At 44.7% G+C, this 25,916-nt stretch overlaps 1 protein-coding gene across 2 annotated transcripts in view; it reads left to right on the top strand.

The window, feature by feature from the left end:
- The window catches only part of IFT88 (intraflagellar transport 88), a 536,518-nt gene that overhangs the window by 73,473 nt on the left and 437,129 nt on the right, over positions 1-25,916 (top strand). For both annotated transcript variants that reach the window (XM_086935210.1, XM_086935211.1), the window contains exon 3: positions 15,934-15,996. In XM_086935210.1, coding sequence (XP_086791336.1) covers positions 15,934-15,996 — 63 coding nt within the window. The remainder of the gene's footprint in view (positions 1-15,933; positions 15,997-25,916) is intronic.

Genomic DNA, 25,916 nt, shown 5'->3' with positions numbered 1-25,916 from the left:
TTCAGATGCACTGCGTCCAACGACCTCGGCAAACCCCCAAAAAAGCACACCGTGGACAATGCAGCAGTGCTTATTGATATATTATATATTTTTTCTATTAGGTCTCGGCCTAGAGACGCGCGAAGCGCGTTCTCGGCAGAGAACTATTGTAATCATGTCAGCCGCCAAAGCCGACCAAAAGGAGACAAGAGCTGGGCACACGCCCAGCAATCCTAATGGGAAAGAGCGCGACAAGTGCTGGCCACGCGCGGATTCAGTCGCGCGCACGCTCACGGCGCACCCAGCAATCCTAATGGGAGAGGGAGCGACAAGTGCTGGCCACGCACGGATTCAGTCGCGCGCACGCTCACAGCGCCAGCGTCCCCGCAGCGCGCCGATCACTGCTCTCTTCCTGGCCAGCATCGAGAAGTTTCGCAACGCAGTGAGGGCACTGAGAGGTAGGTGCTTGTTCAGAATGTTATGTCCTCTAATTGCATGGACTTGCGGGAGTGTTTGCAGTGTAAAGGACCGGAATGGCGGGAGCAAAGAATGATGTCAGATGTGCTTTGAAGGATTCTGCGAATGTACACAGAACATTCAGTACAGTCTGCTCTCTGATCGTGCACGTTACTGATCGCCTATTCTTTATTGGACACCAGGGTGCGCCATGTGTTTTTTTTTTAATTCAAAGCACCAAGATAAACGTGTCTTCTCTCTTCTAGAAAAGAGTGTTAACCGTGACCAGTGTAAAATTAGTCGGTAGCCTTGCCTGCTTTCTAAAGCTTTCCTCACCTTCCCGGCACAGACTCTTGTTGTTGCAGTTTTTATATATCGCGAACTCGACCCGAAGGTGTCAGAGCACTTTCCATGCGCACCAGTTGCATTACAGACGGACACATTCATTTCTAGGCACCGGGAGATTAATTGATTTGCCCGGGATCCCAGGCTGTTTGAGACTCCCACCAGACTCGAACCTGGTTTCCCAGCTTCAAACTCAGCCGCTCTAGCCGTTACAAATGGATGTTTTCAGGTGTGTTAGTCAAAGTAAAAAAAATCACGACTACAACTCCCAGAAACGCATGGACACTTTTCCCACTTAGTTGTAAAAATTATTTGTATGACAGGAAGACATCCTTCCAGCAAGCAGGGGGCTCTCTCCTTTCCTGTTCTTGTGTCTCGCATGCTACCGTTTTTGTGCATGCGCTGTCCGTCTAAGTGATGCTTGTTTAGATTTATGATGACCCAATCTTTTAGTATCCACTTATTATTAATGGGTTTATATTTAAAGATTAATGTTTACATAATCTCTTTTTTTTGGTGCATACATGTATATATTGCAGTGGCGACTGGTCATTTATGTCTGTCCATGCTGTACTCAGAGACTTTTTCGTCTGTTCTTCTTCGGTCATTTGTTCTGCTTATACGTTTATGCATCATCAGTGCATTTTGTTCCTGCGCTAACACCGCCTCTCGTCCCACAATGTTTATCTCCAGCCCCTCTGTCACGTTCCCTGGTTTATAACCCCCCTCTGCCCCTGCCTCCTGTCTCTCCCTATGCCCTGCTCCTCTCCCTCTGCAGCCCAGCCCGGCTCCCCACCTCCTGCAGCGCCTTCCTCCTGCCTCCCCCCTCCTGCCTCCCCCCTCCCCTTCCTGCTTCTTTAAGACTCTGGGCAGCTCAGAGCTGCCACCTCCCCTCTGGCTCCTGCTGCCCCGTGCGGCGGACTGGTCGCCAGGAGATGTTCTGAAAGGCTTCTCTGCGCCCCCTCCTCTACCAACCACTCTCCTCAGCCCCTGTGCACTCACTTCCCATGTGTTAGGGGTGGGGGTGCGGGAGGAGGCGATAATCATTGATAAGGCTCCAGACTAACTGGCTAGCCTCAGACAGGAATACTGCAATCTGGAGTTACTGTGGGGCAGGAAGTGAAAACTCCTACCTCACCTACTTAAAAAAACTTTATGGTTCACACGCGGCATGTGAGGTGTCTAGAAACCTAGTGCCAACATGAGGTGTGCCCACAAGTGTGCAGCCCCCACGACCTTAATGAAGTATGCTTGTTCTGATATGCATGTGGCTTAGAAGAAATCTCAGCACAGCATGCATGTTTATAAATTGGATAGCGCCAAGAAGCTATGATTATTCACTATGGTTCTACGCCCTCCACCAACTAATGTCCCTTTTACCGAACGGCTGTTATGGAAACCCACACTCTCCAACCCAACCCATGTACATTTATTTCCTTAAATGGCTTTCCACTGCTCTCAGTTTAGCCAAAGTTAATATATTACTATTTTTTAGGGCAAATGTTATTCCAACGATTCATTCTTGGCTTGAGGATATGTTCGAAGTGGCTAGATTTGGAAAATGATTTATAAATTAAACAACAGTTTACATCATTTTAATCATATTTTAGGCATTTTTTTAGATTTATGATGACCCAATCTTTTAGTATCCAAGCAGAAAGGCTCACCTCCATGGCACCGACCTGAATGCTGCCGCCCTAAATGGAAAATCAAGCAGGCTGCCCCATACATGCGCACACAGGTAACCTAGGAAGGCACTTCCTAGGTTACCTGTGTGCGCATGTATGGGGCAGCCTGCTTGATTTTCCATTTAGGGCGGCAGCATTCAGGTCGGTGCCATATTCCAGAGCGCCAAGCCCTACCTATGGGTGTCGAAGGAGGGGCAGCAATACATCCTACTTACATGTAACATGCATATATCAACGTAACATAATATACATTGACTTTAATCAAGTGAGTTGTGCTATGAAATCAAGAGCAGTGCTGCATACAGTGTCTATATTCGAACTGTAGAGCGCCTAGAAGCCTTAGGAATACATTTTTTATGCCTGAAATGTATAGCGCTTAGAAAAGCTATCTATACACAAGGCTATGAAGTCTTATAAGTACATTACTAAGTAAGTTAGAACTCTTGTGAATACATTGTCTCTGCCCGAGATGTATGACGTTATAACGCCCATCAAAACAGAATGTCTTTAGATGAGGTATATAGTTTATAGAGGCACTAAGAACATTCAATGTTTGTACCTGGGTGGTACAGGGTTTGGAAACCTTATGAATATATTGTATTCGTATCCAAGCTGTAAAACACATACTAACCTTATGAATACCCAAAATGTATAGCGCTTGGAAACCTCGTCAACGTATTTCCAGTGCAAGAAGCGTAGATGAATTAGATGCATTATCAATATATCATCTATACTTGAAACATATATGGTTTAAAAGACTTAATGAACGTATTATGTTTAGACCTCACGGAAATAGTGCCTAGAAGCCTAATAAATACATAATATTTATACTTGATGTCCCAGTACCAAATGCGTATAGCGTTTAGAAGCGTAATGAATAATATGTTAGATCTACCCGAATTGTAAAGCACATGGTGCTATATGAATACAGTACATAGAAATCATAGTGTCTATTTCTGCTGTGTACATATACTGCCTAGAAAGTTACGAAAACTCTGTGGCTTAATGTAAGGTATGTAGTACTCAGAACCCTAAAAAATACAGAATGTCTGCACTCGAGTTTTACAACGCTTAGAAGCTAGGTGAATACATTACGCTTAACAGAACTCGGTGTCGCAGTTTTGCAACTCCTAAGAGGTAAATAATATGTTTATTCCTAAGTCCAAATAATAAAATGTCCAATCAGGTGACACTGGACGAGTGAACAGTTGACACTGCGAGGCTGACGTTTGAATTGTGACTTTGAGATCATAGCAGAAGACAGGGGGGGGGGGTAATTAACACTCAACACTATTCTGCCACCTCTGAATAGCATTTATGAAACAATTCCATCTGTACCCAAGATGCGCAGTCCTTGGAATCTTATAAATACATTATATGTATTCCATGTTCATGCGGCATTTAGAGACGTATGATTGTAATACGTCTGTGCAAGGGTCACATAGCGCTTAGAAGACTTGCGAATCATTATTCTCTAGAACCTAGTTTAAAGGCCCAAGAAACATATGTGTTTAAATCCAAAAAGTAACATATGAAATTTAACAACCTAGGCAATTAATTCTTAATGCTCATAAGGTAAGTGACATGAGAGAGGAATTCTTAGGATATAGGTTCAGTAGCTCAGGTTTTATTGACAAAGTAAATTAAAAACAATAATCAGAAGTTGAATCTCAAATACAATTAATCAACTATCATCAATACTAATTAAATTAACATTACAAAATATAACAACCAAAAATACAGTTAAAATTTAAAAAAGAAGTGAAATATCTTGTGCCACTTTTTAAAATTTTAACTGTATTTTTGGTTGTTATATTTTGTAATGTTAATTTAATTAGTATTGATGATAGTTGATTAATTGTATTTTAGAATCAACTTCTGATTGTTTTTAATTTACTTTGTCAATAAAACCTGAGCTACTGAACCTATGTCCTAAGAATTCCTCTCTCATGTCACTTACCTTATGAGCCTTAAGAATTAATTGCCTAGGTTGTTAAATTTCATATATTGCTTTATCCCTGACCTAGGAATTACTATATCTATATTCTCAGGGGGTCCTTGATACCTATGAACAATAAATCCAAAAAGTATACAACACTTGAAAACATGTTCATCACATTTTTATGCATACCGAAGAAGTGTAGCGCTTAGAAGCCTTGCGAATAATTATTCTCTGGAACCTAGTTTAAAGGTCCTAGAAACATGTGTTTAAATCCATAAAGTATTGCCATCACGAGGAACCAGAACCCCACCCGACCGTTCAAAATTGTGTCTAGCAGACTGCAGGCGGTCTAGCTATAGAAAGGATTGAAAACGTTTGAAAACGAACGACGAAATTCAAACATCGCTGGTGAAATATTGCAGTGTATATCTACGCGCACTGTTAGCAAAAAGAGAGGCACCAGATGGTAGCCGAAGGTAGCTGAATACAACAGCAGCACTGACATTTATTTTATTTGATTTCACTAAAGATACATGGTTATAGTGGGATACTATTGTTTTCTCCTGAGGAAGGTTTTTGGCTCTGAATGTATATTTGCCATAACCGAAACGCGTTGATGCCTTGCTGGGTGGAAATACACTAAGGCATTGGACAAAAAACTCCTCTTAAAGTGACCAACTATACATTTTGGAGTGTGATCCTATATAGTGTTTAGGACTACTGTATTTTCCTCCTATGAATTGGAATTATTTTCCTTATGTATTGTCCCATTATATATTGTATATCGTTTTTAAATGTTTTTTTTTTTTCACAACAAGTTTTATTGATTGAATTAGGCAGAGTAATAATTGTGGCTCCACACAGTCAGGAGAACGCCACCAAGCATCTTGGTACAGTTTACATCACATGACCAGTGTCCAATCAAGAATAATAGAGAACACAAATGAAAGGAACTTCCACACCCGCCCCTACCCGAAACCCCCAAACTCCCATTACCCAACCTCCCTGCTACCCCCCGTTATCCCTCCCTAACCCCGTGCACGTGTGTATATAGAGCTTCAGTGCTTGGTCGTGGTATGGCAGGCATGACGCAGTTCACAGGCCCGCTTGAGATCGTGTACCTAGCGATCCTCCTCAGGTTCCTCTGGGGGATCTAGTGTCAACCCCCTATAGTCTGCCCAACTCTTCCATATCTTGAAGTGCTTACGGGGGCATTTTCGTGCTTCAAATACTGGTCTTTCTAGACCCATACAAAAGTCCAGTCCGGCTCTCCATGCACTTAAGGGGGGGGGGAGGGGGGGTGGGGGGGCCCTCTCATCCTTCCAAGCTCGGGCCAGATCCCTTTTGGCAACCACTAGCCCCAACAACAACAATTGACGTTTATAAATGTTCCCACCAACTCCCTCAAGGATGTGGAGTAGTCCTAGACGATGAGTGCGTGGAAGGTCCCAACCCAGTACTTCAGACAGGCAGCTCCATACACCCCTCCAGGGCACGACCATACAGTATGGAGCAGCGTGCCCACCGCAGCACCACAGCGCAAACTTTCCGGTGGCCCAATCAGTCCTGCCTTCCACAGCCGCTCACGGGTGAAGTAAGCCCTATGGAGAATTTTGAATTGAATTAACCTAAGCCGCATTGCAATGGCAGTCCCCCGCGGGGATTCCAGGGCCTCCCTCCAATCATCCTCATCTAGGGGACCAATGTCTGTCTCCCAGGCCGCCCTCCGGGGCAGAAGGGTGGAGGAACAGTGAGTGACCATCGTTTGGTAAATACGGGAGACCTTCTTATCTCCGAGGTCACCCATGAAGACCTACGCCTAATTGGACTAAATTCAGGGAGCGAGTCTAGGTTGGCAATGCTGGGTGCCAGTGCATGTCTAAATTGCAGATAACGAAAGAACTGGGTCTGGGGCATATGGAACTCAGTACTGAGCTCTTGGAACGATTTGAGCGTAGCCCCTGACATTACGTGTCCCAGCAACGAGATCCCGATGGTTTCCCAGCCGTCAAATCCCGACAGCGTGGTAAGTTCGGGGAGTCGTCCATTATGCCACAGCGGCGTTTCAGCAGTCAGTCTACCCCACCAGCCCATGCGACGTAACGCCTGTCGCCACACTGCAAAGACAATTCTTGTGACACTTGGCAACGTCCGCCGCAGCCGGGCTGAGTAGAGGATCGTATGGAGCGCATTGTCGCCCATTAATGCGCGCTCTAGGGCACAAGCCGGATCGCCGCTGTCTCCGTACCACCATTCATTCAAGATTAGTAGGTGGGAGGCTTGATAATAGGACAGTAGGTCTGAGGTGGCTAGGCCCCCACAATATGTGGATAAGAAGCATGTACGCAGCGCTACCCTGGCCGCCCCCCCAGCCCACAGGAAGCGGCCCAAGACAGAGTTGACTTGCCGAAACCACTGGGGTGTGATGGGGTGGGGATAATTCTGCAGTTGATATAAGAGGCGCGGGAGCGCTACCATTTTGAAAATCGCGGACCTGCCAAATATATTGAGGGGCATCCGAGACCACGTTTTCACATCTGCTTGAACCCGCTCCCAAACAGGCGCTATGTTGCGTTCCCAGGTAATGCTCACCGATTCTGACAGGAACACCCCCAGATATTTCAAACCGCTGGCAGCCACCTGCAGTCCCGATGTCCAGGGATCTGTCACAGCTCCACCCCCCAGTACCCACAGGGTGGACTTGCGTAGATTTAGGTAAAGGCCCGAGACTTCCCCAAAGATTCGCATAATTTCCAACACCCGTGGCCCCGAGCGTCGCAGATCGGTAAGAAAAAAGAGGACATCATCCGCGTATAACGCGATTCTATTTGAGAGGTTTTCGGTCCACACAAAGCCCCGCATCTGTGCATCTATGCGCACCCAAGCGGCCAGAGGCTCCATGGCTAGGGCGAACAAGTACGGGGATAGCGGACATCCCTGTCGGGTACCCCGTCCAATGTGAAACGTCTCTGATACCGCCCCCGCGACTCGCACCGAAGCCGTGATGTCAGTGTACAGTAGCTTGACATATGACAGGAATATCGGGCCCAGATTGAGACGGGGCAGGAGCGCAAAGAGGTATGTCCAGCTAACCGAGTCAAAGGCTTTGTTTATATCAGCTAGCAACAAAGCCGCCTGTTCTCCGGTGGCCCCCATAGCATCCACCGCGGCCTGTGCGCGCTGGATATTATGTCGCGTTGCCCTGTGAGGCATGAAGCCGGCTTGGTCTGGATGAACCAGGTTCGTTAAAATTGGGAGTAATCGATTCGCCAGAGCCTTTGCCAGTAGTTTGGCCTCCTTATTGAGTAAAGAGATGGGGCGATATGAGTCATGCCTGTCTGGGGGTCTACCCGGTTTCTGAAATACCACCACCTCGGCATGGCGCCAATCCGGGGGCAGCTTGCCCCGCGTACGCGCTGTCTCAAGTGCACGGCGATAATGGGACCCTAGTTGTAAATGGAATTTCCTATAGAACTCACATGGGTAGCCGCTCGGCCCGGGGGCCTTCCCTGCATTAAGTTGTCCCAGGGCCTCCCCCAGTTCATCTGCTGTAAGGGGAACATCGAGGGCCTTCCTGGTCTCATCCGACACCGCTTTAGGCGGCAAATCGTCTATGAATTTATAAATTTGTTTTTTAACCCTGTTTTTAATATATCGAAATAAAATGTACATATTTTTTTGTATGCCTGTATCGATTACATCATTTGCTGCTCCTAAGTTGTGATATTTATATTGACTGTGAATGTGTGTTTCTAGACTAAGGTTAGCCTAAAAGTTCACCCAAAGGGGAATCTTTTCTGACAATAAATCCATAAAGTATACAACACTTGAAATCATGCTCATTACATATTTTGTTCATACCGAAGAAGTGTAGCGCTTATGAGTCTTGTGAACGCCGTACTCCAAGATGTTGAGCGCTATGATCACGTATGAATACTGAATATACACACCTTTGGAGTATAGGATGTTGGATATCTGACTGGTGAATACATTATCACGATACAGATGTGACTGCAGAGTGAGAGTGACTGCAGAGTGAGAGTGACTACAAAGTGACTGCAGAGTGAGAGTGAATGCAGAGTGACTGCAGAGTGAGAGTGACTGCAGAGTGACTGCAGAGTGACTGCAGAGTGACTGCAGAGTGGGAGTGACTGCAGAGTGGGAGTGACTGCAGAGTGGGAGTGACTGCAGAGTGGGAGTGACTGCAGAGTGAGGGTGACTGCAGAGTGAGAGTGACTGCAGAGAGAGAGTGACTGCAGAGAGAGAGTGACTGCAGAGAGAGAGTGACTGCAGAGAGAGAGTGGCTGCAGAGAGAGAGTGACTGCAGAGAGAGAGTGACTGCAGAGAGTGAGTGACTGCAGAGTGACTGCAGAGTAGGAGTGACTGCAGAGTGAGAGTGACTGCAGAGTGACTGCAGAGTGAGAGTGACTGCAGAGTGAGAGTGACTGCAGAGTGAGAGTGACTGCAGAGGGACTGCAGAGTGAGAGTGGTGGACCTAGGGAACACCCAAGTCACATAGGGTAGCTTGGCACTAAGTGGGAAGGCCTACTCCAAGGTACATGTGCAAAGTTTGCGTCACTCTTCAGTAACCCAATGTCCCTCCACTAGAAAAGAAAGACACCACACCTTCTTTGGTAAAATACGGGCTGTTTTATAAAATTCTTATGTTAGATTTTCTCTGTCTTTTGTAGTTCAACAATTAAGTACACTGTACATCTTGACGTTTTCCCCAACATTTCCTGTAATACTACAAATCCTCAGTTCAGCAACTTCTTAGCATTTTAACTTCCCACAATGATTTTACATTAGGATGCACTGTCTTAATACTTCAAATTAGTACCTCCCCTCACAATGGACGGCACTTACAAGTGACAGCTTTCTTGTACCAGGTTTCCAAGCACCAAAGGTTTAGCCTCTATTTTGAAATTCCCCCATTAGGCGAATTCTGGGTATTAAATGAGACACAGATTAAGCGACATTTCATAGGGCAACTAGTACCAGGGCAACAATACATTAATGGGATTGAAGAACTCCCCTCCCCTCGACTCAGCTACTGGAGCGCTTGATGAACTGTCTTATCCCTGGCAATGAAGAACAAGTGCCCTATGCAAGGGCTTTCCACAATCTGGACCACCAAGCCGTTCAATTTAATAATACTCTGCTCACGTTATAAACGCCCATCAATGATTTTCTCTCCAGTTCAGCCCCGCAGCTCTAACTCAGTTCTTTCGGGCTCCGCACCATCCAGCCTGTTAAGCGGGGAATGCTGGCATCTACCTTCAAACTTTCCCGCCTTCCCTCAGAACCTGCTTACTTGTTGACGGCAGCGCTCGGCTTCCCGCTTTCCCCCGGCCTCACCAGGACTCCACTAGCGAAGCTCACCGCCAGCTTCGGGAGGTCCGGGTGGAACTGCTGTAACCGCGTCACTCCGTCTCCTCACTGGAGTGACCTCCGTCACCAGGCGCACACCGGGCCTGCGCAGGGGAGCAGCGTCTGAGGCGCAGGGCCGGCCTCCTCCTCTCGCCGGCGGCGATGTTCTCGGCAGGTTCTGCCCCCAAGCGCTCAAGGCTCCAAGGCCACTCCGCCCCCCCTGACACTTCCAGACTCCACACAGTGAGCCTGCGCAGGGGAACAGCGTTTTCCTTGATCCGGCTCTTTGGCTTAACGTTCGCCCGTAGTGCGAACAAGGAACAGGTGTTCTGCCAGCACCAGGGCCACGATCAGGACACCTCCACCTCACCCAGCAGCAGTGCCCTCCCACTCAGGAGTGTGACAAGGAGAGGATGGGGCCCACGTCCTCTACCACCTGAACATAACCGGTGGGGGTCAACTGCGGGCAGTGTCCAGTACAGACCCAGGTAAAGTTTGGGCAGCTTATTCCTTCCAGTCCAGGCCTTGTTTCTCACAAAGCTCAGGGGTCCGGTAATTACTCCCACGTCAGATATAGTGGTCAGGAAGTCCCAACTCAGCAGGGCCAGATCTATAGGAAAAGGGCAGTGACAGCAGTAAGGTAGCAACCCTCTCACAGGAAGTCAACCCTCTCAGCTTCCTGACCCTCTAAACCCACAGCCTGCACTCCGACTGGTTCAGTGGCTACACAAAATGGCTACCCTGCTCCTGGCCTTTTATAGACTGACCACTAAGGTTCTAGCAGGGTCCAGAAGATTCTGGAAGGTCTCTATACTACCCTATGGGTCTTTTTCAAGGGATGGCAGTTATGACAGTTGATGGCCACCATTTTAGATACCTCCTAGTTTTCAGTCAGGAAAGACACCTAGGCCTCAGGAAAAAGGACCACGAGGGCAAAGAACACCTAACCCCATAGGACAACACCACAAAAATTCAGTGGACATAAAAATTAAGGGTTTTGAGGGGCAAAAAGGGGACAAAAAATAAATAAGTAAATAGGAGGGACTACCCAAAGGGCAGACAGGTCTAACAGAGAGTGACTGCAGAGTGACTGCAGAGTGTTAGTGACTGCAGAGTGACTGCAGAGAGAGTGTGACTGCAGAGTGACTGCAGAGTGACGGCAGAGAGAGTGTGACTCCAGAGTGACTCCAGAGTGACTGCAGAGTGACTGCAGAGAGAGTGTGATTCCAGAGTGACTGCAGAGTGACTGCAGAGAGAGTGTGACTCCAGAGTGACTGCAGAGTGAGTGACTCCAGAGTGACTGCAGAGTGAGAGTGACTGCAGAGTGAGAGTGACTGCAGAGTGAGAGTGACTGCATGAGTGACTGCAGAGTGAGAGTGACTGCATGAGTGACTGCAGAGTGAGAGTGACTGCATGAGTGACTGCATGAGTGAGAGTGACTGCATGAGTGAGAGTGACTGCATGAGTGACTGCATGAGTGAGAGTGACTGCAGAGTGAGAGTGACTGCAGAGTGAGAGTGACTGCAGAGTGAGAGTGACTGCAGAGTGAGAGTGACTGCAGAGTGAGTGACTGCAGAGAGTGACTGCAGAGAGTGACTGCAGAGAGTGACTGCAGAGAGAGTGTGACTGCAGAGAGAGTGTGACTGCAGAGAGAGAGTGACTGCATGAGTGACAGCAGAGTGAGAGTGACAGTATGAGTGACTGCAGAGAGAGAGTGACTGCAGAGAGAGAGTGACTGTATGAGTGACAGCAGAGTGAGAGTGACTGTATGAGTGACAGCAGAGTGAGAGTGACTGTATGAGTGACAGCATAGTGAGAGTGACTGTATGAGTGACAGCAGAGTGAGAGTGACAGCATGAGTGACAGCAGAGTGAGAGTGACAGTATGAGTGACAGCAGAGTGAGAGTGACAGTATGAGTGACAGCAGAGTGAGAGTGACAGCATGAGTGACAGCAGAGTGAGAGTGCACGCTTTCACCAGGCACACACACCACCAGCCGTCTGTGCACGCTTTTAGCAGGCACACACACCACCAGCCGCCTGTGCATGCTTTTACCAGGCACACACACCACCAGCCGCCTGTGCACGCTTTTAGCAGGCACACACACCACCAGCCGCCTGTGCACGCTTTTACCAGGCACACACACCACCAGCCATCTGTGCACGCTTTTACCAGGCACAGACACCACCAGCGATCAGTGCACAATTTCTACAGGCACACACACCACCAGCCATCAGTGCACAATTTCTACAGGCACACACACCACCAGCCATCAGTGCACACATAAATTGTTAACGCATCCACAATTAACTATTGTAGCAATCTCAGTATGATACACTTTACTTTTAAACATATTCATGTAAAGCACAGCATGCCACCATTGCTACAATTCCAATCCAACCCACATAATTCCACTTCACACCACATGCATACACTCCATAACACATGGCTAAAAGACATTGCCATTTACAATGCCATTAGCTCTAACTCAAATAAATCCGAGACCTATTGCATTTTCAATGCTTGTTAAATACTGTGGTCATTTTATCATGATTACTTACTGTACCACCTATATCACCACTGTGGTTGGGAGCATCAGCAAAGAGGCCCCCGCCCTCTCTCGGAACAGCGGCTGTTTGTATACAAGGAAGTCTAACATTTTCAATTGCTCCTGCAGCCGCTGCTCGTGAATGTAGCCAGTGCTCCAGCTTACTCAGTGAGCTGTTTGGATTTTTTAAATGTTTCTCTTCCTATATACATCAGCTGCTGTAAAATAATAGTAGCGCTTTACAAAACATCCAAATAAGTAAATTCTGAGACCGGAAAGCCCCTCTCTCTGACCCTTGGATCACGACACCACCTCCCACCACAATATGTTGAGATTTGAAGTTATGGCCTCCGCATCGCACGAGCCGTAGTTAAATTCAGCAAGGACTGTCTTCCCTAAGAAAAGGATGCGCTGGAAGTGTTCACGTTTAATGCACACTTCAGTGACTGCGTAGCAGGAAAGCTTAAATAGCTCCCACAAGGGCTCCCGAGACACAAGCTACATAGACACCGTGACCCCAACAGCTCTCCTCCCAACCCCATGGCATGCTCTGTCCACTGGTGGTGAATGCATACAAGCACGCCAAGTACAAAATGAAACTGCAGCCGCTTCTTTTGGTTGGCTGTAGGCTAGACCTATTCGCTTTGCCAATTCCTGTTCTGTGTTGGGTTTCTTAATTTGGGCCAGTACCATCAGCAAAGAGGCTCACGAGCTTCTCACTTCCGTCACATTCCTGATTACTCGATGCCTGCAGAAAATACATATTTTTGCATGGTGTCTTGATCGTTGGCTCCTTTCTCGGTGCAGTTACCAAGTAAGCTGAGTAATAGATTTTAAAGTGGGTATTGAACATATTAACTGAGAAGCAGTTTTGCTGCTATGTTTAGCCCTGCCTTGGGCATAGAATCATTCTGACTGTGGGGTCCATGATTATTTGCTGTCGTCTGCCAGACATGTATGGGGCAGCTGTTAGCATATTCTTCCAGCAGTGCTGTGCAGGGTGATAACCACATAAAAAAGAAAGAAAGACAATATTTTTAGTCTGTTGTAGCCTACGGCGTTGGGTTAGAAACACAACATCTGTCAGGAAAGGGGCTGACATTAATGTCACTCACGATCTGTGGATCAAATGAAAGTGATAAACTCCATGGGCCTTGCTAGGCTGTTTTAGCAGCAGGGATTTGTTTTTCACGAGGCACACTCCACCTGATCAAGGGCTGCATATCCGTAGTGCGCGCAAAATTGAAGAGGGGGCTTGTCACTCAAAGGCTCAGTGTCATGTTGATCTTATATTACCTATGTTATATGACATCTCTTTAATAATGATATAATTGCACTTTCCCAATTGGTTTATTAACCTTCAGGCTTTCTCAAATTTGCTTGAAAATGCACAATTTTCCCACTCTTTTTATGTTGTTCTGGCTTGCTCGCTATGCTCGCTCGCTATGGTGAAGTATGACAATCATTTTACGCCTCACCACTTTCAAATGTCACCGTCCGCCACTGATTATTGGGTTTGCTTTTTGTTTCTTGGGCAGATTTATAATTTTGCCTTGCTTGAAAAGTTTGGTGTACAGGGACGGACTGGGGCTGCAAACCAACCCTGGCAATTACTTTGGACAGTCCTCCTAAGGGTGTTGGAAAGGATGCTGATGTGAAACGCTGCTGCTGCCCTTTTGTTACAGGGGCGCGATTTTGCTGCAAAACCAATCCCCAGTAACAAAAAAAAGGACCTCACCAGTCCAATACCGGCCCCCACCCTTACAGCCCACCGGGAAAACACCCGGTGCCCGCTACGGCCAGTCCGGTCCTGTTGGTGTACTGTCTATTGTGAGCGCGAGACATTCGTTATTTTTGTTCGTGTGATGGAAATGCACTCTGTTTTTAAGGATCTAGGTCTGGGGTCATCCAGCATGATTTGTTCTTGAGTGAGTTAATGATTTTGAAGAGTTCCTCCATGAAGGTTGTTTAGACGATTTCCAATGAGCATTGTGTGGACCTGACACATGTTCGTAACTTTTGGAGTTGAAGAAGTTTATCATTTGTTTAGTTCAGTGGGTGGGTTTATAAAATGTGTGGGTTTAGGCACCGTTCTGTGATGTTATTTTCATCATTTTATTTCTGCATGAAGAATTTTTTTTTCTGTTTATCGATTGCAAGTCTGTAACCTTTTCCGGGCATTTTGCGATTACTTTTTAGGTATTTGAGACATGTATTCAGGATATGACCATAAAGATCCGCCCACTTTCCACCCATCTTTTTAATTGGCTTCTGTCACTGTCCTTTGTAAATGGTGGCTTTTCATTGGCCAATAGGCTTAGTAGTCCCTTCTGAGAACTGCCTTTTCTCTTCTTGTAATCGCCCATGAGGACACCACCTGTTACATGTGTTGCTACTCGGTACCTATTAATTATAGCCCCCAGCATTATTTTCTTAAATGCAGTTCTCCTACCTTTCCGTCAATTTAACCAGTGCAGCACGCCTTAGCACTAATAATGGCAGCTATGCTTTCCTTTTTTTTTGTTATCTGCGATTGCCGAAGCATACGCATGCCTTTTTGTTCTGTGTATTTACTTTTCATACAATGGCAGCAGCCACGCGTTAGCTTTGAAAATCTTAATTAAGATTGTTTCAAAAGTAAAGAAATAGCAAAAAAAAAAGATTTTTTTTCTATTTCTTTACTTTTGAAGCAATCATAGCACCGTGCTTTAGCTTAAGATGTTCAAAGCATAAGTGTGGGTGCCGCCATTGAAACAAAAGTAAACAAATAGAAGAAAAAAAAGTTTTGCCACCATTGTTTTTTCAGTTTGTTTACTTTTGTTACAATCGTGGCACCCGCGCTTTAGCTTTGAACATCATAAGCTAAAGTGCGGGTGCCGTGATTGCTTCAAAAGTAAAGCAATACAATTTTTTAAAATGTTTCTTTATTTTTGAAGAAATCGCAGCACCCGCGCTGTAGCTTAAGATGTTTAAAGCTAAAGCGCGAGTGCTGTGATCTATTTGCAATGCAATAGCTCTCACATTGGTGAAAATTTGAGCTATTGGCATTGCATTATTAATAGCAGTGCCAATAGCTCAATCTTATAGGAATGCGAGACCTATTGCATTGCAAATGTTTGTTTCAGAATGGGGCCCGGTGCTAGTCATTTTCACTCTAAATTTCCTCTTAAATCTTTAGATCATCATTGTACCATTTATAGTTTGATTTTTTCCCCTCTCTTTTGGAGGGTGTTTTTGAAATTGGGGACCATGGTCTAAGGTGATTTCAGATTTGTGTAGCAGACTGCCATCATTGATTCAATCGTTCATTAATCTTGGTTACCCCGCTGAAAGCACAGTAGATTTTATAAGATCGTGGGGGAGTTTAAATTCTAGTTGTTTCAATAGCATTTTTGTGTTATTGATTGGTTGTCTTTTGCGTTTTTGATTTGTGTTAAAAATTCAGTGTCTGGAAAGGTGCACCCTGGGAAAAATGAACAGTGGGAACTCATAATTAATCCTTTTTAATTGGGTCATTGTAACTGTAAATAAATCATGATCAATGGATTGAAAGGATTTGTTCTCATGTTTTAAAAAAAAATTGTTATTACTTTGTTTTGTTGTAGGATTTGGAAAATGATACAGCTTTTCAACAGGCTGTAAAAACTAGTCATGGAAGAAGACCACCAGTAAGTTAATGTTCGTTCTTAAAATAGAATTAAATATGAATTTTATTGATCCAAAGTGTTATAAAATAAATTAGCGCCTGTGGCATTATTTTTTAGTAGAAACTTTCAAGTCCATTCTTTGCTTTGCCATAACATTAAATTAAAACTCCAGAAAAACATGTGTTGTCTCTATGTCCAGATAATTCTTATTACTAATCACTGCAAAATTGCGTATGTTGACCGCATGATTTATAACAAGGCATGAAGGTTTGTGGTTCTATGCATTGTGTTCACAATGTCAAACGGACATGAGCAATTGCCTTGGAGACCCCATTTCTGTAGTTTCTAGCATATGTGACTAGTGTCCTACAATTTAGGAGAATGGAGCCCATTGCACATGCTAAATCTGGTACTATGTAATATGCAGACAGACTGCGGAACAGTAGTTGGCACTGAGAATTCTGCAGCTAAGACTGCATCTCCCGTTTAACAGTTCTGATTGTGAGGCCCAGCATGCAGGAGAGCTGCAGCATATCCTCCAGTTCTTGATCTCAATGTCAATGTAAGGAGATCACCCCAAAGCAGCAAGAAGCAGGTCACATGTTAGTCCATGTCCACAGGGAAAACTAACCTTCATTTCAATTCAGTTCAGTTCAAATTACCTTTAGTTGGTCATATTAATATAGACCACAAAAGTAAAATACAATTATATACAACAATACCGTAAAAACCGCACAAATTCATATTAAAAGCCTTAAAAAAAAGAGAAAAAGTCAGAGTTAAAGATAAAACACAAATCACAAAGAGCCTCAACTGTAATGGAATTAATTTAAAAACCTGCCTACCAACTGCTGCGGAACTAAAAACCAGTACAGTGTAAATAATCATAAGTGTCATGGTGCATCTTGCGATAATTACAGTAAATAAATACAAACCTATTTCATCTTTAGGCTAGAATTGCTTATAATGCTATACGACACAACATGAATTTAATAATATGTCCAAATGACAGAAAAAGCACACAACCATATAGAAAACTACACACGCTTTTTCATTTCCTTGAGGACCTTCTTCTGGAAAGTATGCACAATAAATGCAGTCTCCTGTGAAGACATGGATTGTAAAACAGTGCAGTGCTTCTGTGCAGTGCCGCAGAGAGCACTTAATCAATAAAGGCTTTAGAACGAAGCTCTAAAATAAGATTAAAAAGTGTTCAGTGCTGATTTCTGATCACATGGGTAGGCAGGAGATCTTGTGACCAGTCATTGCATTAGGGGTAAGGTAACTAATCTATGAAATAGGCTGAGTCGGAACCTGAGTAAAATAAAGTGCTGCGAGTGCTGTGCATCATGCATAAAAATGGTTGAATGCTCTTAAGTGGCTTAAGCTGCACACAGGGATGTGGAATTCCTATAGCCTGACGTCCAGGACATATTGTTTGGGGTTAAGGGCAACACGTTTTCATGTGTAATTTGTCCTTAGGACAAGTAGGCCCAACCAGCTACAACACAAACCCTTTGGCTGCCAGTTTGCAGTACCACATTATGGATCAGGGAAGGGCACGGTCTGCAGCTAAGGTAATACTTTTGTCCTTATGTTATTGCTGTTCAAACATGTATTTATGGTTCATTAATGCAAAGCCTTTATATTAGGATGAGCACTCCAAGTCATTGTTGTACGCTCCCACTGCACTACTGACAGTGGTTCCAGTATGAAAATGTGTACTCGTGTTTTCAAAGTTTGGCCATACAAGACTATGCATAATGCGCTCTTATTAGATTTAAATATTTGCCGAAGCTTGAAAGCAAGATTGATGTTTCTTTGCTTACAAAATAAAACGTTCATCAAAAAATGAAAGCAGGAAAAAAACATTTAGCTAAACTACTGAGAAATTTCAGATACCATTTCTTTGCAGCATCATTTAATAACATGTTCATGCATGCTAGTACTTCCCAAAAATATTCATAATGGAAAATCAGTGCAACCATTTTCAATAAGATTATAGGAGACACAAATAAACAAGCATTGGCAAACCAGAAGGTCTGTAATTGGTGGTCAGCCTTTTGTTTTTTGTCAATGCGTGAATTGTTTTGGCATGGTTTTTGTAAATCCTTTTTGGTGTGGGAACAGCCAGACCCTCACCATTATAACAAACATTGGCAAAAGCAAAAATTGTTTTTGGTCTCCAAAAGCACACATTGCCACAGTAGTTCCTAGCACTGAACAAAACTACTTTGTGTGCCAATATGCTCTTTGTAAAAGAGCAGAATGCTTCACAGTGAAGTTAGCTGATGGACAGATGGAGAGAGAGAGAGACAGACAGAACATTTTAATAAACACAAAAGGTCATGGTTAATGCCAGACCTAATTAGGGGTCCAATTATTAAAGAAAGTCTCCAAAGTGCACCCATGGTATATGTCCTTGCATAAAGTGCAGATATATAGCTTTCGTGAATTCACAAGAAGTTACAGAAGTAGGCCAAGAAATAGCACTCCTAAAAAATATTTGTGAACTGCATTTTAGCATGAGCAAATGTGCAGGTGTAGATTTGCTCATGCGAAAATATGAGTGTTTGCAAGTTCACTTTCCTCAAACCACTTTTTTTTTACCAACCCTGGAAGAAGTTTTATGTCTGCCATTGTCAGGAGTACATTTCTAACCTTTCTTAGTATGGGAAAAGATTAGAGAACAGTTGTTGAAACCCTTAAAACATTCAAGTTAGTAGGTTTGCACAGACTCAAAAGGGCATTCCAACCCTAGAATTATTGCTTACCATTACCTTCAGCCCCAGTATGTAGATCTACGGAAACTTGACAACCTAAGGGAATTGCTAGTATGCAAACCCTACTATGGTATGACCCCTGACAGAATGAGGGAGACTATATCAGAGGTCTTATATAATGAGATTGCTGGCATAATTTGTTGCTGCATTGCATGGCACAAAAGGAACAAGTGGATTTTGTTACAGGGCAAGAAGCTTTATGAAGCATCCTAACCCATGGACAAGTAGATTTTATTTTAATTCCACACCACTCTGCATATATGAAACAATAGAGGAAAGTTCATATACCCTTGCTCATCTCTCATCTTGGAGAGGTGTGGTGCAGCGGCCAGGGCAGATGACTTCGGAGCACAGGGCTCACGGTTCGAGCCCCGGCTCCGGCGGCAGCACAGCTCCGCACCATGTGACTCTGGGCAATAGCTCACTTAATTTTCACAACAGCCCCCAGCGCCTTGAGCCCGTAAGAGTGAGTTGTTTGCACTTTACAAATACGGATTTATACCCTTGCTCATCTCTCCTCTTTCGAATGTGTAAAGCACATGGCCCGCAATGTTGTTTGTTGTTGACCATAGACAGAGTTCATATAGTATATTCAAAGAAGTCCCTCCTGCTTAGGGCGACGGCCATGTCCCTGATACCCCTCAGCCAGGAAATCTCTATGCTACGGGCCAAGGACAAATAATCCACAATTATCATTCTTTTTAGGGGGCGGGCCTCAATGACCCAGACCCTTCACCACAACACTATTGGTTGTATTCTTAAGATATCTTCAAGATGAGGAAGCCCTATCTCCCTGTGACTGATAAAGGAGGCAGTAGACGATGGGACAGCTAATAGGCGACAGGTACATTTATTTTCTATAACCTATAGGGGCAATACTGCCTGTGTGCCAACCTCCACCCCGTATGTTGCAGTGCTATCATATTTTGCACAATAAATAGCCTGCATGTGAGCAAATGATCTTTTAGCTATTTTAGCAGCAAAGGAGAAAACCGCATTGATGCTCCTTGCCAATTGATTATTACCGATCTCGAACTTGTGTAAACCAAGATCCTCCACGATTAAAGGTTACCCCTAAGTAACTGAAGTAATCCACATATTTTATCGGGGTAGCGTGAAGGCTGAAGGTTGGACTCGGGACCCTCCTATACCTCCAGGACATTATGAAGGACTTGTTGGTATCAATCCTCATATCCAGTCCCTCCATGAAGGAGGTGACGTCATCCAAGAGCAGCTGCAGTGCAACTGGTGTGCGGTCCATGATTACCGCATCATCAGTGTATAATAAAGCTGGTATTCTATTCGTTCCTATCTGGGGCGTGTTTTCGCACCTTAACTTCCTCTCCAGTTGGTTGATATAGAGTGCAAATAGGAAAGGCACAAGGAAACACTCTTGCCTGACACTCCTGCCTGCGCACCCTCAGCATCTGGAGCACTGTCCCACAGCCCAAACCTTAATTTAACATTTGAGTCACAATAAATGTATCTGATGGTGTTATTTTATTCTGGGATTTCTCGATCGCATGGCCACCCAGAAGGGCCTAACGGCTCTATGACAACCGGGTATCATACAGAAGAGTTTGTAGTAAAAAAAGTTTTTTAAAAAAGGAATGGAATCTTTTTAACAGTTTCCTAAATGCTAGTTTCGATTTGGTTTACCTTAGATTCTGAGGGATAATGATGGATCTGTCAATGCCCAGGTCTTCCATTATACCCCATAGTTTTGTGTGAGATACTTAATCGAAGGCACTGAACAGATCTATGAAAGCTAAATGCAGGGCACTACGCTTGGTGATTGTACATGTCCCCAAGGCATATGTTAATTTATTGGTCGTCTGTCCCCATGCCCATCCCTCTCCTGAACCCATACTTGATATCCACGAAGGCCCATTCTCCTCTGCTCATACCACCCGACAGGAGAGTATAATAGGTCCCAGAAGCTTCAAAGTAGAATCCATTAGAGATATAGGGCAATAACAACTAGAGTCCTCTTGATTCCCTTTCTTGAAGAACGGTACAAATATTGAATTTGACCATGATAGAATCTTGGTGGACGTGCTAGCAGTTAGCAGTTTCAAAAACATTAGCTATCAAGGGGCCCACAGATCTCAATTGCTCTTAAAAAAAGGTCTAAGCGGTCCCCGTCCGGGCCAGGGGCATTCCCACTTGGCTAGATCTAATCGCCACTATCAAATTGTTCAATGAGGGATAAAACTTGGGGAGGAAACAATCCTTTGCTGTGGTGCGGGAATCAATATCAATATCTGTTACATCACTGTTAGATTAAACCTCCCAAAAAAAGTAGCCTAATCGTGGCCAGATCTAGCAGTTTCAATCATAAGTTCTTCGTGGCTTTTAACCCGTTAACCGCAGCGGTAATTCCGCGGCGGTGCGGACGTTCTCTTGCGCGGGTGGGGCCGCGTCGGCTGTTGGACGTGCGCAGCACTACGAAGGTAGTGCTCGCGACGGTCAATGGCCGACGGCAGCAGGGAAGGGGTTGAAGAACGGCTGATTTACAATAGTAAAAAAAGCCTTCTGGCCATACGTAGAGCATGCTTCCTGGAGATCCTCCCAGACTTTTAATCTTAGGGCTTTTTAGCTTTTCAGCAATCACCCTTTTATAAGCCTAGCTTCAGCAAGCAACTTCGGGGACTGACGTAGGCCCCCTGTTAAGAAAGGCCATTAACTCTTTGTGGGATCTGGAGTAAGTTGCATCAAGCCATCCCCTTTTCTCAGGTCTCTCATGTACTGCCCTCCACTGGACTCTTGATACTTCCTCTGAGAGAGTGAAAACGCTTTATTTATGTTAGCCCCATCGGACTCGGCACTAGACAGATATCAAAAAAATTATGATTGCCCTTGACCAATTGAGATGTAAACATCTCTGCATTCACACACTCTTGCTTAATGCGGGTACCTTGTTTCTTATGAGTAGAGATACCAGTGACTCTTCTGGTGGAACAAAGTGCCTCCTGCCAATTAGAGGTATCTTAAACTAGTCTTTGGGGAAGATGGTCACTTACAGCAAGATTATATAGTAGCCATTCCCCAATTAGCAACTAAATTGGTAGATAGTAAAATATAGCGATTCAAGAGCCTATGCCCTTGCCCACAGAAGTTTATGAGAAAAAGCCATTCATAGTGCTGTGTTCATTGGCAAAACATTTTACATTTTACATTTCCTCATCAAATAAATTAGATTGTTGCCCAGCATATTAGGGAAAAATTGAATATGGATTTCCCTTCAGAAACTGTCAGGCCACAAGCGTACAGGCGTCTTTGTACACTGGGGGGCAAAGATGGAATTTAAAATAACTATTTTTGACAAAATGCTACCTCTATCTGCCATTGGAATGTTGTTATAAAACTTAAAAATGCAGATTTGAAAACCAGACATAAGTTCAAGACCAGGGACCTGATAAAATGAAGTATGAGCTGTTTGGCTTTAACCATGGCCGAGATATAAATCTCCAGGCCTCCCCTCGGGATGGCCGCATGAGGATTAATGGCTGGTAAGTGGAATGCTTTGAAACCATTTATATGAAGAGGTGGCAGGGCCCATGTCTCCTGAAAGCATAATATCACAAAAGAGCTCACCAAGGAGCTCACCAAGACTAACCATGACTGATTCTCAAATTTCCCTTTAAAGCCAGCCACATTTCACACTGAAAACTAAAGTTTCAAGGCGTTGCCAATAATAATAACATAGTGACTCACAACCACTTAAAGATAGAATTAGTATGATGTTATCCGCTGCTTCTGCTCGTCTTGTGTCAGGTTCCTGGTCCCCTTCAATGTAAAAGCTACCCAAGGCTTGTTGAAAAGGAAGTTTTGTAGAAACACTGCATTTGTTATAAAGTACTTGAGCTGGGATTATGTACGAAGATGGAGAGATCCCAAACGGCGCGGGTCGCTTTCCACTAAAGTTAGCAGAAAAGGTGGATTTCCACACAAGAGGAGATAACCATTTACTTCCCACAATGGCTTCACGTGCGAGAAGACAGTTGCGAGGTTCTCATCTTTATTACATCACTTTCTGCCTGCCATGTTTGAGTAATTACTTCTCGTTGATGTCCCTTGTGTACACACATATGGCTATCAAGGATGTGGGTATATGCTTGCAAAAAGATGAACCTATGACTCATTTTCAGAAACTCGTTGTCTAGTGCTCTAGAGTTGCTGGAACTTTGCGACAATGGGCTGGCCTAACGAGGAGGAAGCACTGGCACCAGCTTAATTCCCCATGAAAAAAAGTTATCCTTGAGCTGCCAAACAAAGTTGGCAAGATCCAGAGGAGACCAGGTTATGATACTAATGTCTTTCTTTCTCAAATTTGGATTTACCCTTAACTCTATTGAATCCAGATGTGTGGAATTATTGTGTCTAGTGCTCATCATTGTTCTAAGCAATTTCAAATTTGTACTCCAGTTTATGTTGTCATGTTTACCCCTAGAGACACAATGCACGATAAACTCAAACTTATTCATCGGAAAGTTGGAATACATGCGGACTTCTGTTTTACTGCTTCTGCTGCCTCATTGTTATTCCCCATAGTATTTGGTCGAACCAGCGAAATCCTGCTAGAAGGAGAATTCTGGACTATTGGAGTATTAGGCCTTTGATGATCTGTGTGGGAATGAAAAAAACACAAAGTCATCTTTGGACATAAGGGGCTGATAAACAGGTTCTGATATTGCTGTTAATTGGGTTAGCGGTTCTGTTGGTAGTTGAAGATATGGAGGTATAATACCTTCTTTTGATGGAACAGACATATTAACTCCTGCAGTGACAGTAGTAGAATCCTCAGAGTGTGTGTTACCAGTATGAAGGTTTGATGTTGATGGATATGAAATAAGCAATGTAGGAGCCAAAACCCTGGCTGTAAGTTTGTTGTCTAAAATTAAAGTTTTACCACGCCTGGCAATGTCCACTTTTTGATCAAGCTTTGGTGCTGGATTGCATTGAAACAATGAATATGTTTGTATTGCCTTGAAGGGCACTTTGCCATGAGACGATAGAATGGCTGGCTTGCATGCTGGGCCGCAATCTATCTGGAGAGGCCAATTGCACAGGATTTGCACAAGAGTGCAGAATGCTACTTGCCATTTATTTGCGGGTTTGTAACGCGCTAGGATCACCTCCCGAAGGAGTATCTCCGCGCCTTTGGCATCCTTCCTACACATATACAGTGGGTAACATCCTATCTAATAATTTTGGAATAGAAAGGTTTTTAATTGTTTCCTGAACGGAAGAAATTCCTTACAGAGTCTTAAAGAAACTGGGAGGCTGTTCCACAGCTTAGGGCCCGCAATTGAGAGGGCTCTGCCGCCCTGTCTGGTCTTTTTTGCTCTTGGGACCTGCAACAGAGCTTGTTCACTGGATCTTAGAGAACATAAAGGTTTATAGGGGAGAAATGTATTCCTCAAATACCCAGGGCCTTTCTCTTGAAGACACTTATGTATTATGCAGCAAGTCTTATACTTCACCCTTTTCTTGACAGGAAGCCAATGCAGGGTATTCAAGAGGGGTTTGGAGGGAGTGCGGGGGGGCCGGTTTAGCACAAGGCGGGCCGCAGTATTTTGGACTACCTGTAACCTGGCAATTACTCCCTCATTAGTGGATAGAAGCAGCCCATTACGACTCAATACCAAGGCCTGCACTAACGTCCTTCTGGCAGAGTCAGGGAGTAAGGGGAACACTTTCCTTAACATTCCGATGACATGGAAACAGGAGCTCACCACTTGATTACTGTGTTGCTTCAGGGACAGCTCCTGATCCATACGCACACCAAGATTTTTTACCACCTGTTTAGGCTCCGGGACTGGTCCCAAATCCTGTGGCCACCCATCAGGGGACCACAGAAGTTTGGCCTCACCGAACAGCATCACTTCCGTTTTGGCAACATTACATTGCAGGAAGTTAGATGCCATCCAGTGGGCCACTGCCTTCATCCCCTGGGAGAAGGAGTTCCTGACCTCATCGGTGAAGTGTGTAAAAGGGAAGAGGAGTTGGGTGTCATCTGCATAAGACACAGGGATGAACCCATGGGACCTCATGATGTTCGCTAGGGGGGCCACGTAGATATTAAACAGGGTAGGGCTCAAACAAAAGCCCTGTGGTACCCCCTTCGAGATCTCCAACTCCTCTGACCGATAGGCACCCAGGGTGACAGTTTGGGTGCGGTGTGTCAGGAAGCTCCTCAGCCACACTAGGGCCTCACCTTCCAGGCCGGTGTTAATAAACCTGGTGGTCAAGATATCGTGTGACACGGTGTCAAACGCCGCGGACAGATCCAACAGAACCAGGATAACAGAGTGACCTTTATCCTGGAACATGTGCAGATCGTCCGCGACTGACAACAAGGTGGTCTCGGTGCTGTGTCTCGGCCTGAAGCCTGACTGGGATGGATCCAGTCCACCTGTCTCCTCAACATAATTGGACAGGTGTCTGTTAACAAATTTCTCAATCACTTTACCCATAAAGGGAAGGAGAGAAATGAGTCTCAGGTTAGTGAGTTCCGTCCAAGGAATGGTGGTATTTTTCCTCAGCGGTCTCACAAGTGCCCTTTTCCAGTCCCTCGGGAACTCTCCCGTACTTAATGACAAGTTTATTAACTGTTGTATTTCTGGGCCCAGAACTTCCGCCAATATGGGCATAATGCGTGCAGGGATGAGGTCCTCGGGCTGCCACTTTTAATCTCAGTTATTAGAGCAAGGACTTCCTCTAAGGAAATAGGGGGAACATTCTTTAGATACCTAGCCTGTGGCTTGTGTTGTGTATTATTATGTAAAAGACTATTGGGATCAACCGCCTCAGTATTCTTTGAGGTCGTTATTTTAGCATAGATACCATCTATCTTCTTCTTAAAGAATTGGGAGATCCCGTCGCATAGGTTTGGGATGCAACCTCAGCCGTTTCACATGCCCCAGGCTTGGTAAAAGTTTGTAAGATCTTAAATAAGACTTTTGAATCTTTCCCTGCCTTGGTGAGCTGCATCGCGATGTGGTTTTTCCGAGCTGCCCTTATCGCCATGTGATAAGACCTAAGGGCGGTTATGTGGTGTTGTTTATCCTCCAGTCTCTGAGACTGTCTCCAAACTTTTTCTAACTTTCTGGTTTTTTGTTTCATCAGTCTCAGATCCTCGGAATACCAAATTTC

This window comes from Lissotriton vulgaris, chromosome 8 (genome assembly GCF_964263255.1).
Source record: "Lissotriton vulgaris chromosome 8, aLisVul1.2, whole genome shotgun sequence".
NCBI classification, from domain to species: Eukaryota; Metazoa; Chordata; class Amphibia; order Caudata; family Salamandridae; genus Lissotriton; species Lissotriton vulgaris.
Note: the sequence above shows the minus strand (reverse complement) of the source record. Positions and strands in the feature narration are given on the sequence as shown.